At 34.2% G+C, this 18518-nt stretch overlaps 1 protein-coding gene across 2 annotated transcripts in view; it reads right to left on the minus strand.

Annotated features, from left to right (window-relative positions):
* Positions 1-18518, minus strand: part of Cfap299 (cilia and flagella associated protein 299) — a 642304-nt gene that overhangs the window by 390387 nt on the left and 233399 nt on the right. For both annotated transcript variants that reach the window (XM_074041908.1, XM_074041907.1), the window contains exon 3: positions 12989-13079. In XM_074041908.1, coding sequence (XP_073898009.1) covers positions 12989-13079 — 91 coding nt within the window. The remainder of the gene's footprint in view (positions 1-12988; positions 13080-18518) is intronic.

Raw genomic sequence — 18518 nt, forward strand, 5'->3', positions numbered from 1 at the left:
CACCTTTTTTTTTTAGTTTATGCAAGGTCAGCACTATTGCCTTCAATAGAATTTGTCTGTATATACCAGGTTAAGAAATGTCTCATGTATTTTTATCCTCTTAAAAAGCATTTGTAATGAATAATTGCTAAAATTTATTAAACTGGTTTCTTGTCTAATGAGCTAATCATATTGGCTTATCTTTATGAATTAATGTGGGCTACCTCCATAACAGAGTTTTTAAACTGAAGCTGCTTAAAGATATAGATTATCCTTGGTCACAATGTATAACTTTTTCAGTACACTAAAATATAATTTGGTATTCTGCATCTATGACCTGAATCAAATGATATTTTCCATAATTTCCTTTTCTTCTGTTGTCATTATCTAATATAAAATTTATATATTTTCCAGAAAACTAATATGATAGAGCTCTCATTTCTGTCACTATTTTATTTTCCCTTCTCCAGTTTGTACAAGACAGACATTATCTGTTCCTTCCAATATTAGAAAGCAAATCTGTGCTATCTTAGGCCTGCTGAATTCTAGGGAGGCAATCTTTAACAGAACTAGGGGAGACTTTTTTATGATTTTTTTGTTTTTCTTTTGTTGTTTTATATTGCTCTTTACCTTTTTATTAGTTTAAAATAGTTGTACAGGGGGTTTTGTTGTGACATTTCCTTATAGAATGTATCCCAGTTTGGTTCATTTCCCTCAATATTCTCCCTCTTCTGCCCCCCTTCTTAAAATGATTTCTACAGGTTTTAATGTTCCATATTCATACATGCATAGAAAGTTAAATCCTTTTTTAAAATGGTTGTTAGTTTATTGAATTTTATTTCTGCCAGTATCAATTCCAGTAATTTATATTTCTCTAAATATTTATCTGCATCATCTAATTTTAAAGATGTTGGCATAAATGTATTTTTGTTATTCCTTTAAAAATAGTTCCAAATCTCTATGTTGTTATTTAAAAATTATGTGTGTTTCAAATTTTTCTTCATCGGTTTTGCTAAACTTTTTATTATTTTTATTAATCTTTCAAAGAATCAACTTTTAGCATTGTGAATCCTAGTGATTATCTCTGTAGTTCCAATTTCTCACCTCATCTGAAAAATGTTCATCTTTATGATTTCCTTAAGTTTAACATTTTTCTAGCATTTTAAACTAAAGACTTAACAAATTTATTTGATAATTCATTATGGTTTAAATGATGGGATCTTGTGAAGTGACTAGAAGATAGGGCTCTGACCTAATCAATGGATTAATATATTTGCATTATTGGGAGGTGATGAAGACTAGGAGATGAGGCCTACTTGGAGGAAATAGGCACTGGGGTCATGACCTGGAAGAACATGCCTTGTCTCTAGCTCCTCTCTATCTTTCTCTCTCAGCTTCCTGGCCACACACTCCGACTACCGTGGTGTCCTGCTTCACTTCAGGTCTACAGCAATAGAGCCAGCTGACCATGGTCTGAAAACTCAGAAATCATGAGCCAAAATAAATCTTTCCTCCTTTTAAATTGTTTCTGTCAGGTATTTGTCACAGCAACAAATAAATGGTTTTTGTTGTTACTATTATTTAAATGAATGAACTTATAGCTATAAATTTTTCTTCTAGTAATGCATTAGCCAATATAAAGTAATTTCACTTTTGCTTAAATAGTTCATAAATTTTATTGTGATAACTTCCTTATGGTATGTACTTTTTTCCTTTTGATTTTTTAATTTTTATTTTCTTGCATTATAACCAGAAAATGTGCATGTATATAACTCGCTCAACATTTATTCAGATTCACTCTGTTTCTCACCAAAGATGTGGTAGCCCTGAAAATGATATGTGAACTTGAACTTAAATATATAGTGTTTTAACTGTTTAATTTATTCATTTCAGAGAGAGAGAGAGAGAGAGAGAGAGAGAGAGAGAGAGAGAGAGAAAGGCAGAGAGCTTAATATAAAAGTATATACACATCTGCAGCACTGGAACTCTGTAGCAGATGTTGGTGGTGCCCCTCCAAGACCCCTGTCCAGGCAGGTGCACCCAGCTACAGACCTTGCAGCTGTTAACAGCTAATGGTTACCACCTGCACCTTCCTCAAAAGGACTGCTCTACTCCTGCCACCTCCCACCTTTGTGACAGCTAATGATTAACTGACTGAGAGAGAAGGAGGAGGGTGGAAGTGTATACAAGCATATCCCCCTTGCCTTAAGGCAGAACAAACTCTGTGAACCATTTCACACTCCATGGCTTTATGTGTGATCTGACTAAGACTAGATTTCCACTAAAACCATATCTTTGCCTGACTTCTTTGTCTGTTGTATCCTTGCTTTCCTCACACCCTTACACATTTCACAGAAGAGAAACTTCCCAATAAAATCATTTGCACTGAATCTGCATCCTAGACTCTGTTTATAGGAATGTGACCTATAGTATTTATAATTTATCAAAAATATACTGTTAGGCCTGTATATGCTTTACACATTATATGGTTTTATTCTAGAAATAGCTCAGTAGTGTGAAAACTATCTCCATATTTTGGGTGGGGAAGCTCAGACTGCATAAAGTTGAAGAACATGTGCTTAGCTTATAATAAGAGGTAAATCCAAGAATCAAATTCAGATAATGTGTCTCCATAACCTCTGCTCATTCCTGTTTGTCTCAGTGTACATGTATCATATTTTATGAAAGGGAATAAAAAAATTAAAGATAAAATTAAAGATTTATACATTTCTAGCAAAATGGAAATTGATATGCATTTTGTTTTCCAAACTGTGATGTGATTTGTTTAAAATGAAGACAAGATTTTATGAGTCATATAATTTCCATAAGAGTTTATTAGTGGACAAGGCTGGATTCTATTAAAAGGAAATAAACATCTATATAATACCTTCATTTTCTTGAAAGGGAACATTTTATAGAAGTTGGAAAATAGTAAGGAGGAAAAGATCATGTCAACACAATGTTATTGGTCATATACAACACAATCTTATGCTTCATAGAGATTTCAACACAGGAAATGGGTATATTAGAAAGTGCCTAATTCATGGGTTTTCCTGACCCAGGTACAGTGGTTTCTTTGAATGACTTTGAAGGAAAAGTTGTAAGCAGTGTTTTCATACCACCTTCAATAATGTGCATTTCAAAGCCAAAACTAGTCAGCCGTTTAACTGTTTACATAGTCAACATTCAGTGGGAAAATAATTGTCAACAGGTCCCACACAGAATGCCATGTTGACCTTTCAATATAATTCTCATGAGTTTTCTAATTATGTAGGTAATATATAATTTTTGTTTCTTCCATTCACAAATCAAGAATTCTTAACTACAACAGCTGAAAAATGACAGTCCCTACCCTTAGCTATTTAGTCACTTAAAAGAATTATATGATCCTCTTACAATGGAAAAACTGTAAGGAGGACTCTTGTCTTATCTGTCTTTGTTTTTGACAAAGAGCAAAGTGGTATGCACAGAGAACATTAAGAAAATGGACTGTGGTTTGCTATAACACCAAAAACATTTAAGTTCTCATAATATCTTGTCAATGACCAACAATCTTTAGACCCTAAAAAAATATGTACTCAACTGTTGTCACAAAGAACTACCAATTATACTTTTGAAAGAGAAATTCAAACCTATTTAATGCTTCCCTTAAAAACTCCCAGCAAAAGCACTTCATATTTTCTACACCTATTTCATTCTAATTTTAGTGGTTATAAATCATACTATTTTAACAAGTTCTTATCATGAATCATGCAGTTCCAAGTATTTAATCTATACTTTTTCAAACCTCAATCAACATTAAAATGAGGGTACTCTTTTAATCCTCACATTACAGAGCAGAGTACTGGGGCTTAGAAATTGCTTAGAAATGCTTAGAAATTACCTAAATCATAGGTTTTCCTAACCCAGAAGACATTTTACATTGTATAGTACTGAAAAAGCAGTGAGTCTGGAGCTAAGTCTAGTCACTGACTAACTCTAGCTTCTAAGTTTATTTAAACACTGAGCTAAACCAAATCCTCCAAAGTCAGTATCATAATTCTATTCCCATTATCAAAATTATCATCTGCTGTTCCCTCTCCATTGAATCCCCTAAATAGAAACATGTGAGCACTCTTCCTCAATTCCCTCTGTTTTCTACATCAAAACAATTCACATGGGAGCTGAGAGTATATCTCAATGGTAGAGCATGTGCTTAGCATGTGTGGAACCCTATGTTTCCTCTCTAGCCCCCAAACAAACAAATGCACGTGGTTTACAGATTTTGTCTCTTAAATTGTTATTCAAAACCATCTTTTCCCACCACTAATTCTGTCATTTCTTTATCCCATCCTTTCATGATCTATTGTCTGAACTGTTAACAATGGCCTCTCAGGTGACTTCCCTGTCTCACCCATGACCATCATCTTGCATCCCAACAGACACAAGCTTCTTTCCACATACTGCATCCAGTGTACCATTTTATTTTTTATTATTAACATGTAAGAGTTATACAGGGGGTACAACATTTACATTAAGTCTTTATAATATATCATAATTATGTTCACGCCCTCATCTTTCTCCTTTATTCCCCTTCATCCTTTCTTAGAACAATTTTGACAGCTTCATTGTTCTATTTTCAGACATGAATACAAAATACTTTCAATTTATTCACCTTCCTTCACCCTCCCACTGCTACCCACCCCTGGACAGGACCTGATTTACTTTCCTGTCCTTCATTGATTAAAAATGACAACTAGCAAAAATGCTTTGTCTTCGTTATTAGGCTTGTGTCTTTTCTTCAAAAAAATTAGTGATAAAGGCAGAACAGGACCTGCCTAGCACTGAGTGGGGGAGGGAGGCGAGAGTGGGGAAGGGGGGCAAGGGGAAGAAATGACCCAAACAATGTACGAACATGTGAATAAATGAATAATTTAAAAAAAGAACATTTTTGTTTATGATAAATATATAGGAGATGTCACTGTGACATTTCCATACATACATGTATTATACTCTGAATTGGTTCATCCCCTTCATTATTCTCCTTCTTTCACCATTCCCCTCCTTATGATGACTTCAACAAGTTTCAGTGTTCCATACTCACACTTGTATAGAAACTACACCAGCCATTTTCACCCTCTTTACTTTCTTCATTTATTCTCTCTCTCACTAGTGCCCTCCCCTTACCATGACATGTTTTATGTTCCTGTCCTTCATTGTTTAGGTGTCTGTTCATTGTTAAGTGGGAATTTTGCCTTGGTATTTTACTCACAAATACATTGTGTTTAAGTCATCCAACCCCTCTCCACTACTCTTCCTCACTCTTTTCCCCTCATCCTGTGTTTTTAAAAAATTTTTAAAAAATTATATTATTGTTGTAATGGGGGTACATTGTGATGTGCAAAAGTGCTTAAAATATATCTTAATTAAATTTACCCCCTCCATCATTCTCCATTATCTTCCCCCCCATTCTTAGAATAGTTTCAGCAGGTCTCATTTTTCCATTGTCACATGAGTGCACACTATTTCTATCATATTCACCTTCTTATACCCTTTCCTTATATCTTCTCCCCTCCCATTGGCACCAACCCCCAGACAGGACCCAAATTACATTCCTGTCCTCTGTTTTTGAGAAAAGAAAAATAAATTTTTGTTTAAGATATCAATACAGAAAGTTTCATTATGATATTTCCATGTACATAGGTATTGTATTCTGAATTGGTTCATCCCCTCCATTTTTATCCTTTCTCCCTTAGTCCTTTCTTATGGTGATTTCAACAGGCTTAAAAATTCTATATTCATTCTTGTATTCTGCATTGTTCAATAGTTTTTTAGTGTGTCTCATTGTGTCTTGTTCCTACACATATGTAATGCATTTCATTATCATCCACTTTCTATCATGCTTTCCTTCTTTTCCTTTTCCCTTTGTCTCCTCTAACAGTTCCACTTTTGGAAACATGTACTGTATATATTAATATACATATACTATAATGTTTGCATATGTGTTGGGTCTCTCATATGGACACATATGAGAGAAAACATGCGACCTTTGTTTTTCTGTAGCTGGCTAACCACTTAAGATGATGTTCTCAAGTTCTGTCCATTTACCTGACAATGAACAACAAATGTACTACAGAAATGCATGTCTGATCACATCACCCACTTGTCTAAGTTCTTTCCAGGCTACTCATCACCTTCAGGGCATTGTCCATGCTGCAAGCACAGCAACAGACCAATTGCATATATTTATGGGTACAATGTGGTATTTTGATACATGTATACATTGTGAAATGATTGAGTAAGGCTAACATTTCTATCATGTTGAATCCTTACATTTTCTTTTGTCAAAGGCAATTCAAACTCAATATGGCCACAACTGGGCAGGGCATGGTAGTACACGACTGTAATCCCAGCTAATCATGAGGTAGAGATCCAGAGGATCATGGTGTATGGCCAGCCCAAGTAATACGTTATTAGCAAGACCCATTTTCAATCAATAGGATAAGAACGGTGGCCTGCAATTATATTCCCAACTACATGCGAAACATAGGTAGGAGGATCGTGGTCTGAGGTCACCTCCTGGAAAAAAAAGAAAGACCCTACCTAAAAACTAACTAAAGCCAAAAAGGCCTGGAGGCATGGCTCAAGTATGAGAGCACCTGCCTAGCAAGTACAAGACTGTGAGTTCAAACCCCAGAATCTCCCCCCCAAAAATGTCCACAATCATGCATATGATTCCATGTGAATCCTGATCCTTCATTATACCACATCCAAGTGTGGCAGCACCATCTGTGAAGGCCACAGTGATCCATGACCATTCCTTTTGCCTCCAAGCCCCTCTTTAGCTATATCCTGTTGCCACATCTTGCCAAGTTTACCCCATCTACCATCTCTTCTTCTCTTGTCTGCACTTGTCATACATCTACTGGCATCTGCTTTATTCTCTTTATATTTACTCTCTATACTTTGAGGGTGTGCTGATGTTTTCTGCTTATATCCCACAAACCACTCATATTCAATCAAGAGATTTTTGTGCTTCTTATAGCACCTGGCATAGTTGCAATTCTGCATTAATTTGTATGTTTACTTGATTACTCATCTTGTTCTCAAAGAAACTCTAAGTTCCATAGGCGCTTACCACCTAGTGTATCACCAGCAGCTAGTCTAATGCCTGACACAAAGCCAGTTATCACTATTTGATGAATGACTAAATAAATCAACTAATAGATGGAAAGCAAAGATCTAGTCCTCTGTTTTGGTAGCAAGAAGCATACAATCAGTGAATTTGGATGATTTGTTAAAGGAAAATGTGTCTCCTGGAACAGATGCAGGTCAGGAGGAGCTATAAGATGATCAGTTTAAGGATGACACAGTTAAAAAATCAGAAAAAGAAGAACCATAGGATAACTAGGTCATAAAAACCAAGGTAGGAGGGAAAAACAGATTGATCAACTATGCAACTATCTGAGTAGTCTTGAAAGAAAATAGAAAAATTATTGTCTCAGAATAACCCATTCAACATCTTTGCTCTAATTTCTGTACAGGCCTTTCTTTGTGCAGTCATCATATCTGTACCTCTCTGAAATTTTCCTACATCTCTGTTAAATGCTCTTAAAGTTTATGTTTTCATTAAAGTATCCCCTATAACTCTGTCATTTCTATTCAAATATTTCTGGAAATCAAATAATTCCCTTGGCTTCAAAATCTGTTAAAATTTTAATTTCTATAATGTTTCCATTGAACTTTTTTGAAAAATGCATTTGTAATATCTTTTATATTTACACAATGTGTTCACTTCTCTGTGAGTTGTTATACACGCCTCTATCACCTGCCATTTGCCTCAAATATGTGGCCCTGTGTATCTAGACCCAGACTTATTTGCTGTGCTTTGCCAAGCACCTGTCAGAAGTACTCAGTTGATAAATGTCAAAAGGTGATGGTAGTATTAAAAACTCTGCAGCATGAGCAATCAGAAAACTACACTTTCTCAGGAAACAATAAATCTGCCTACAAACGAGAAGGAAAAGGGAAATTAATCATCTTAGTCCTTTAAGAAGTTTGAATCTGAAATACATGAGTCATGGGACAGAAATGTTTTCAAACATTAATGGCTAATGGTTAAAATGGAATTAAATAGCTATATTACTAGGAAAAATACTTATTTAGCCTGTCATTTGAAGTACTACATAATTAATAAAAATTCTTTTAAACATAGTTGTACATGGGTTATATAAAGTTCAATGTTTTGCCTAAACTAAGTGTATGAAACAATATAACGGGAAGTATCATAGAAAAAAGTGTGTGCTTATATATGTGCTTGTACATGCACATGTATGTGTATGCACATACAATATATGCACATATATTATACATATACATATATAGGGAATTAAAACCTATCCATGAGATTGTATTGCCTCTTGAATTAAATCAAATTACCTCTGTCTTAACATAAGCTTTTAAGAAGGATTTATCTAAACAATAACTATGTCAACAAATCGGAATGGTTAAACCATTGAAAGTTCTAAAAGGAGCATAATTTACTAGAATTTTTGAGTAGCATTATATAAACTATTAATTTCCCCAAGTCCCCAAATCCTCTCAGGACGACATAGTCCTGAGATTACATGTCAAAGCAGTAAGCATACGGTGCTACAAATTTATATACAAATGTGACAGTAACTAGTACCACAACTTGGGCATTGACAGTGCTGGGACAGGGAGCCCATGGGGACAAGGACAGAGAACAGGACTGTTTTCTAGAGCTACAGAACCAATAGCAGAATAAATTCAAGGGTAAATGAAATAATCAGTTTTGCAAGTATTTGACCAGAGGGAGAAGCAAGGCACTCAGAACAAGAGTCAGTTACACTAAACAACATTTGAAACCTGGGATCACAAAACTTCAAAATAAAATAAAAAGGTAAGAGTGTGAGAGAGCAAATCTAATCTCTTAATTTTTTAGCTGCAACTTAAAAATTACCACCCAGAAAATTACTATGAAATTAGTACATCAAGCCCAATATTAGTCATGCAAATCAAATAAAACAAGTCATAAATTCTCTACTATGTACTTTTAATAAGATGAAATAAAAAGAGTAGCAAAAGTGTATCTGGGGAGTTCTTCATTTATTTTGCACCTGTACATTATGTATAAAAAAACTCAGTCCTTAGGGGATAGTTATTTCCCTTGGAGTCTTCAAATTATTTGGCTGTTCTTAGCTGTAGATCTCATAAAACTCACATCTATCTTTTCTGACAGTGAATTAAAATAGTGTAAAATCTCATGAATATTGTACTTTTTACAGAACTGCCTTCAAAATTTCTATCCATTTAGTAAATTGACTTTTAGGTAAGCTTATGATTCTAATAATTAGATCTAAAAAATTCTATTGCAAACAGCTTGCAATAAAACCATTGGTCTGCTTTAAGACAAGAAAATTGAAAAATAAACCTTAAATGCAACCCTTTATAAAATGATATGGATTCTACCAATTATAATAATATTACAAATTCAGAGGCTCAAATGGATGACCATAGGTTTTCTTCAGAGTCAAGTGCTATAAGTCTGACAAGATTCTGATTTCCAAGTAAGTGACTACCCAACAAACATCAAATGTTATCTATTTAGCATACTTAATAAAAGTTAGATTTAGGAGCTTTTTTAGGGAAAAAATACATACCGATGTAATAAAGATCATTTGGAGAAACAATGCAGAGAAAATTGGCCCACTTGAAGCAAAGCTATTTCATCTTCCTAAACCAAATCCACCAGCCTACTTGATGGTTGTGCTTATCAGTTCTGTCTTCCCTCTAGTTTTTATAGACAAGTATCTTTGGCCCTTATAAAAGCCAAACTTTTGCTACAGATCTCATGTCTCCAAAAGAAGTCCTTTTCTTCTACTACACCATCAATATGTCTCTCTCTACTAGATTGCTCTCTTTAGTGTAAGATATGGGTTAATATTACACATCTTAAAATAAAACAAAATAAAATTCCTCTGGCTCTAGGCTCCACACCAAATGTCACTCCACATCTGTGTTACACTTCATTGCAAATCCTCTAAAGGAGTTGTTTTGCCTTATCTTTACTAATGCACCTTTTTCTTTTTGTGACCTTCTCCAGTGAGATATTTGTCCACATCCCTCCACTGAACCATCCCCCACCCAAGAAACCAACGGCATTTACCTGGCCAAAATCCATGGAAATTTTCTAAAACATCTGTTGTAGGCTGAATCCTGTCCCTCGAAAACATATTTTGAGGTCCTAAATCCTGGTACCTGTGAGTGCAACCTTGTTTGGAAATCTTCATAGGTGTGATAAAGATACAATAAAGATTAAGTTATATTCAATTAGACTAAGCTCAAATATAAAGTGACTGATGTCTTTATTGTAAAAAAAAAAAATCATAGTAAACAGAGATGTAGATCCAAACACACATGAGAACATCATTTGTTGACAGAGACAGAGGCTGGAGATTAAAGAGATTCATCTAAAAGTTAACGCTGAGCATTACCAGCACCAGAAGCTATGAGAGAGGTGTAGAACAGCCTCTGCTGGATCTTCCACAGAGAAAGAGCTTCTGCTGACACCTTGATTTCAGATTTCTGGCCTCCAGATGTGTGAGAATAAATTTCTGTTGTCTTAGGCCACCCAGGTTGTGATACTTTGTCATGGCAGCCATGGAAAACAAATACATCATCTTACTTGACCTATCAACAATATTTGACAAGATGAGTATGCATTCTTTTCTTAGATTTTTCTTCTCATGGTGTTTGTAGTGTCACTTAATTTTTCTCCAAACTGTTACCTCTCCGAATCTTTTGCTGGCTCTTCCACATATTTCAGATCTCTAAATGCTGGAGCATCCTAAAGGTCTGTCATAGAATTTGTGCTTTTTACTATAGTTTCTACCTAGTAAACTCTTGTAAGTCCATGATTTTATATACTTTTTATTTATTTTTTTAAATTTAATTTATTTATTTTTAATCTCATTTTTTTACATTTACTCACATGTGTATACATTATTTGGACCACCTCCCCCCCTCCTCCCACATACCTTTTGAATGTTAATAATTTTCAGATTTATAATTCTAGCCAAGACTTCTCCCCTAAATTCCAAATCAGCATGTATAAGTGATCAATCCACGTTTCTACACGGATATCTGGTAGGCATTACAAAATTAATGTAACCGGGCAAGAACCATTTCATTTTTGATTCCCAAAATAATGCATTCCTCAAGAATTCTTGGGTAAGAGTAAATGGCACCAGCACACACTTGCTGAAGTCAAAGCCTTGGAGTCCTCTTAATTTGCTCTTTCTTTAATATTCCTCATCTAAGCCATCAGTGAGTTCTATCTGTTCTGCTTTCAAAACACAGGGATAATTAAGTATCTTCACTTCATTTCAACTGCTACTATTCTAATCTGAGAGTTTCACTTCTTCCTACAGGAAACTCCAACTTGCCTCCTTGCCTCTGCTCTGGCCCTGCTTTCCACATCTTTACCCTACATAGCAGCAGTAAGGGAAGTCTTTCTAAAATGTCTACCATGTTACTTCACTGTTTCACTTTATCCAATGACTTTTTATTTCAATAATTAAATGTATCTATAGATGTATCTATGTATATGTGTGTATGTACATATATTTCTAAAACATACATGATCTGGCTTCTGTTTCTATTATCTAATTGTGAACCAGCATTTTTCAGCCCTATACAATCTGATGTCAGTCCTTACTGTGGGTAGAATTTGTTCTTGTCTTCTCTTATATGTCATATATATATATATATATATATACGCAAGATACTTATATATACATATATATGTATATATGTTTTATATATACATATATATGTATAATCAATGTACATGGAGCCAATCACAATGGGTCCTTGTGTTGCTTGACCACTGAGGATTTTTTGCAGTTTTTCAAAGTCCTTAATATGGAGTCCTGTGGCAGCACATTTTTTTGCCTTTCTTCCACCTTTCTAGTTGTTCTTATTAAGAATTAGGTAATTTCCTAACTCCCTGTTGTGATTCATAGTGCCCTTCAGAATCTAGTTTCTGCCCAAATTTCCATCTTCACTTTTTTAAAATTTTCTCTCAGCCTATATCCTCTAAGAATTTCCCATTTTAAGTCTGGATTAATTATATTTAATTATCTAACCAAAGTATGATTTTTTTCCCTCTCGATCTGAAGTACACTGAAAGTTGTAAAATTTTCAATGGACCTGATAATGAGGAAAATTCCAGTGTTTTTACTGAGAAAACACTAGTGACATAGACCTCCTTGTACACATATTTTTCTGCAGCTCTAAATGTTTCATCACACACTTTTGGTAATTTTCCTAAAACTCAGTTACTACATTTTAGCATGAGTGTTTGTCTTTTCTATTAAATTTCATTTAGAACATTTTTAAGACTTATAAAGATGGTTATCGGTAAAATTATATTAATAAGGATGACATAAGTCTTAATTCTAAATAACATGGGCAGTCTTTACATATTTGATCTAGCACATATTTTAATAAATAAAAATTGCATTCTCTTTGGAGGATTCAAAATTTATTTTTCTATTATGTAATTTCTATCACATCTCCCAAGGTAGGACTCTAAGGCAAACAATAGGACTTATCATCTAGATTTCCCATAAAATCAGGTAGATGGAGAGTAAAACTTGGAGGTTCATGGGTACTGTAGCTTGTAGAGAGAGGAACAGAGCTGGGATGAAAAGAAGCGGACTATTCACCCCGGGACCGGCACAGTCAGAGAAAACCACCACTCTGCCAAGCACAGCCATTTTCTCTGCAACCAATGTTTAGAATCCTAAATTTTTTTCACCATTGGCAACAGATGCAAATGGGAATAGAAAGAAAGTATACATATATTCCTTTAATATACAAGCAATAAATAGTCAATTTTATCCTTCATGAATTACTTTTTAAGAAAAATATTAAAAGTTATGTTGCCAATATTAACTGCATCTTTACTGTACACATTTTAAGGTTTTGGGTGAAATGTACTCACGCTCACTTTCCCATTGCGATTGTCTTCCTCTCTCATGGCCAGGGCCTTTAGAAATGTATCCTGCAGGTCCTTGCCAGCACTTGTTAGTGTCCTGTACAAGAAAGGTCTTCAGTTATAATACGTTGGACAAAAAATATATTTCCAACATTATGTGGCCAACAATCATGCTTCTTCATTCCAAGTGACAATTTCCTTATAACATGGAAACCATATACAGACAGTCACTATGGCCACTAGTTTTCTCAATCCAGTTTCATATATTTGTAAAGTATTTATTTGAAGATAATTGAAGTTAAGTCTATAAATAACATAGATATCCATGTTAATACTCATGCTGGGGATAATTAATTTCATTTACATACTCACGTCATTCTTTTTATCACCCCATGAAAAGACAGCATATTCATACCACTGAGTTTCCACAAAAGCTTTAAATTGTGCTTAATTTAAGTATAATTTATTCATTAATTTAAAAAGCTTAAAATAATAGACGGCTAAACCAATCTTAACTTAATCTTAACTCTATTAGTAGAGATAATGAAGGGAAGAAAGGAAACTAGGTTGAGAAACCTTTGTCAGATAAAAGAAAGCATTAAGAATTCAAGAGAGAAATGATGGTCTCTGAAAATAAATTTTAAAAGAAACTTATAATAAAGTTATGAAGCAATATTGAAAAAATAATGAGTGAGTTCAAAAGTGGTTTGTCAAAGAATAATCATGTCTTCATATGGCAAATTTCAATATATTCAACAAATATTTTTATCATATGTCCATTATATATTCAGAACTGTACCAGTGGCACAAGAATAGTAAAACACATCTCCTACTCTCAAGTTGCCAAAAACCTAGAAGCCATCGTAATTTAATCATTCTTTAATGTTACACACCAAGCCATAATTGATGCCTTCAAAACATAGGTATTCTCATTTCAACTACTACTATTCTGTGGCAGTAAACAGATGTGCAAACATGAAGGTATGCTATTTGGTGGTAACTGTATCAATAGAAATATATCAGAGTATCAGAATTCCTAAGAAAAGTCACTGAATCTTAAATTTAAAAGTAATTATTCTTAAATAGAATGTTAAATAAGACACTATTAGCTATTCTGTAGAGGGAGGGGAGGAGACAGACTAGTATCAGTAACTGCAAAGCAATAAAAGAAAACAGATGTAAAATTTCATTTAGGTAATGGCAAAGCAGTCTGAAAGTAAATTCAGGAAGTAAGGGAAAAACTATATACCATTGATAAAAGGTAACATTTCTGTAGATATACAGTTAAGGATATTTAGTAAGGTCACACACTAGTGCGATAAGAACTTGAATTCAAACCCAGGCTGTCTGGCCCTAGAACTCATTGTTATAACAATCAAGCTCTGTTGTCTTTCAAGGAAGGCTTGTATACTGCTTAAAGAGCTTGGAGCTTGTCTTTGAAAAGGTACTAAACCACAAGGGTTTCCTACAAGATGGCCAAATTTGTATTTTAGAAAGAATATTCAGTACCTTTGAGAAACAGAGCCAGAGTAGCACAACACTAGAAGGATTGAAGGGGATTATTTCAAAAGGTTAGCAAAAGATGAGGAAGATCTGATTGATTCAAAGCAGTGGTGGTAAGAATAAAAAAGGAAGGAACAGGCTTGGAAAATGTTTAATACAAAAGATGGGCCAGAAGTTTGCTTTTAGTTAAGATTTAAGGAGTGGTTACCACAGGGTAATATTAAATTGGTGTAAGCAGGTATACATTTTCATGATCTAGAAATATAACTCTTTAAATTGATCATAACTTCTCTGGTTTTGTTTTTCTAGCTTTATGCTCCTTGGCTTGCAGTAGCAATAACAAATAATAATCAGAACACTTAAAAATGACCACTAACTAATACCAATGAAAAGAATTAGGCATTTGAGAAATTTTAATCCATTGTTCTGTCCCTATCTCCTATATACTGCTCTAATACTAAATCTCTAAAATATAAAATTCATTTAGTTAGTTGCTTACTCAAAAAACATTTCTCTATTGATATGTTCCTATCAATTTTTTCCACCTAATTTTCTGCTGTTCATCTGTTTAGAATCACAGTATATTGGAAATTTTCTGTGAAGTTTTCAACAGAGAATTAGTTTTACAAATGCATCAGTCAGCATTAATTAGGTTATACTACAGAAACAAATAGCCCGAATTATTGAGAAATTATTTCTCAATAATATGATAACCTATTCTACTTTGTCTATGAATTTATGATAACCAGTACTCTTAAAAGTAAGTCCCCTCTTGTGGAGAGAGATTATGAGAAGCCTACAAGAACTGAACAAGGTGAGATGCATTCAGCAGCTTTTCCTAAAATGTTTATCTGTAGGCTGAGATTGGCACAGACCCAGCCACGGAAGAGGGAAGAAGGAAATGCAGAACAGTTGCTTCTGCTAAGTTATTTATGTTTAGAGAAGGAGGAATGCAGGTATCTCCTATTCAGTGTCACTCCCTCCCCAAGAACTCCTGCTCCACCCTGTTTACTACTGGGTATAAAAGACTCACTGAAGGAGTATGCAAGGCTTTTTGCTTTTTGGATGAAGGGAGGCTTTTGGCTTTTGGGTGAAGGGAGGCTTTTTGATGTGGGAGGTTTTGGAAGGGAAATGAATTGAAAGTGCTGGAGGGAGGATGCTGAAGGGAAATTGCTAAAGGGGAATTGCTAAAGAGGGGTCGATAGAAAGTCTGCACCAAGAACTTTATACGTATGCTTTAGGAAAACTAAACTAAAGAAAAGGTACAGAGAACATGGGACAGTGCAAGTCTGAGCACCAGGCTTTAAGAAAGCGAAAGAGAGAACACAGGACAATGAAAGCCTGGGTGCAAAGACTTGAGGAGAGATTATGCTAAAGAACAGATAAAACAAATCATGGGACAGAGCAAGTCTAAGGAAAGAGGTTTTAAGCAAGGTTTTAAAGAAGACTTTAGAAGCAAGGTTTTAAAGAAATGTAAAGGAGTAAGGCCTTAAAGAATAAAGATAGAGATAAGAAGCAATGACGGTTGTGCATCTCCACCCAAGTGCCCAACACACCTGATTCTACTTTCTGTCTGTCTGTCTATCCTGTGTCTTTTTTGAATCTCTAGTTGCCCCCAGTTAGGCCCCAGTTAGGCTCAGTAATAACCAGGAGCAAGAGGAAGCTCACTCCCACAAAGGAACAAAGAGAAAAAGCTTGCTCCACCTTCTTTTTAGTTTATTAGAATTTGTTCCTATTACTCATAACCAAGATCCATAATTGATAAAATGACTATCCAGTTAAAATAGTCCAGAATTCTTAAGAGTTTCCATGTCAGAAGTCTATTCCCTCCCCAACATACCTTGTTTAACTGTACATCTTTAGAACTTTGCAAATAAGTTAAAATCCAATTTGATTACCGGTCTTAATCCTACAACATAATCAATTTTCATTGATAATGATATCATTATCATTATCATATATTATTATCATATATAATTATTACCATTATCATATCATATATTGATAATGATAATCATTATCAATTTTCATACATTCCTCAATGTTATTTCCTATAGGTTTTATATGTGTGTCTGCATTGTGTACACTTGTGAAAATATATATAATATTACAGAGTTGTTCATTTTGTTACATATTTTACAATTTACTATTTTGTTGTTATTGTTCCTGGAAATAGATATTTATGAGAGTAGAAACAAAGAAAAATCAAAATGATCCCCAGGTATATCAGACATGAAATGCCAAAATAGATTTCTAGGTACCATTCTCTAATAAGGAAGAAATTTCACTTATTCTACTCAGCCTGGTTCTTTTGCTAAAGGCTAAGGTTTTTAGCAGATATCTGGGCCAGGCAGGAAAAAGAAGTTATAGGCAATAGAATTCTTGTTGCCCTGGACACTGACAATGGCAGATATTGTTCTTCCTTCTTCCATTAAAATAGAAGGCTCATTTTTTACCTGGACATATAGCTGCACATTTCTCAGTCCTTCTGCTGTTAGCTCTGTCTATGTAACTAACTTTTACACAATGGAATCCAAGTGAAAATAACGTGCAACTTCTAGGAAGTATACTTAAGTGAGAGGATATTCTTTTTTCCTGTATATAGAATATAATATGCCATCTTGGACTTGAACGAGAGGCCACTATCATGAAAAACAAGAGAAATGAGCAAGATTTCTGCTGAGTTGGCTCACCAACACAATCTTGATTGGTACCATCTGGTCTTTTTCAATATGAGACTTAAAAAGAATTTACATTTTTTTAACCACTATTATTTGGGTTTTTCTATTATTTTTGACCAAACCTAATTCAAACAGGTAATTCATCATATGAACCTTGTTCACCCTTCTGAAAAAATTGCTGCTTTGTGATTGGCTTGGTGATCAAACTGGAAATTAATTTCATCCATACTATGCTGCACTGCTAAGAAAATTAAAATAAATTAATTTTAAACAGTCAGAAGTTAAAAATGGAAGCATAAGATAATGGAAATTAATCTGAAATATAATATGGAACACCATACTCATCTCCCAATTAGATGGAGTCACCACATTTTTCTGAACTGGGTTTTCATGGTAGGCTAAGTAAACTCTAAGCTCCTTAGCTGCCACAAAACTTATGATTTAAAGTGATCATACAATATCAGCAACACCATTAAAGTATAATCAGTCTAGGGAATGAGACTATTATACTGCATTATACCTGAGCTCACATTGCTCCTTCTTTACTGTTGTTCAAGTCTTACATGCCAAGAGGTATATCATTTCCTATAAACTCTGTGAGGAAGACAGAAGTATTTTATTACATAAATGTGTGTGTGTGTGTGTGTGTGTGTGTGTGTGTGTGTGTGTGTGTGGAGAGAGAGAGAGAGAGACAGAGACAGAGTAAAAGAAGGCAGATAAGGATTTATGGCTTCAAAGTGATTTGCAGCAGAGAAAAAAAGTTGTATAAATAATCATTCTTACACCATGTTATACTCAGAACCTGAACTTCTCAGCAACAGGAAATATATTGGGAAAGAAGGAAAGGTAATGTAAAATGTATGATGAGGAATTCTTAAATCTTTAACATGCATTTCTCTTATTTAACTATGTTTATTTAACAGTCAGTAGCCTGAGAAACCTTGCTTAAATAAATATTACAAAAGGAGTTACTTCCTCAAGAAGTGAAGTAGATCTGTTACAAAATGTTGTGGTCATGAGTTTTATAAAGGCAAATATTCCATCTTTGTTGTTTACACTAACTGTACTTTCACAATGGGGTAAAAGTTATATGGACAAGTTAATTTTTACCAACTGTGTTTAATCATTAGCCAGTGATATTATATTATCCTACAAGAATGACTATAAACATATTTTTAAGACTCTACAATTAGGTCACTGTTTCTCTAATGTATATGTGTCATTTATGTACAGTATCTTACATATTTACATTAGATTAACACTTGAATAAAAAGCATGAATTACTAGAGAAACTATTTTGAAAAAGTTAAAGTAGAAACTTAATTCCAAGAATTATTTGTTTAAGAGTTCAC

Source organism: Castor canadensis, chromosome 9 (assembly GCF_047511655.1).
Source record: "Castor canadensis chromosome 9, mCasCan1.hap1v2, whole genome shotgun sequence".
In the NCBI taxonomy this organism is placed as follows: Eukaryota; Metazoa; Chordata; class Mammalia; order Rodentia; family Castoridae; genus Castor; species Castor canadensis.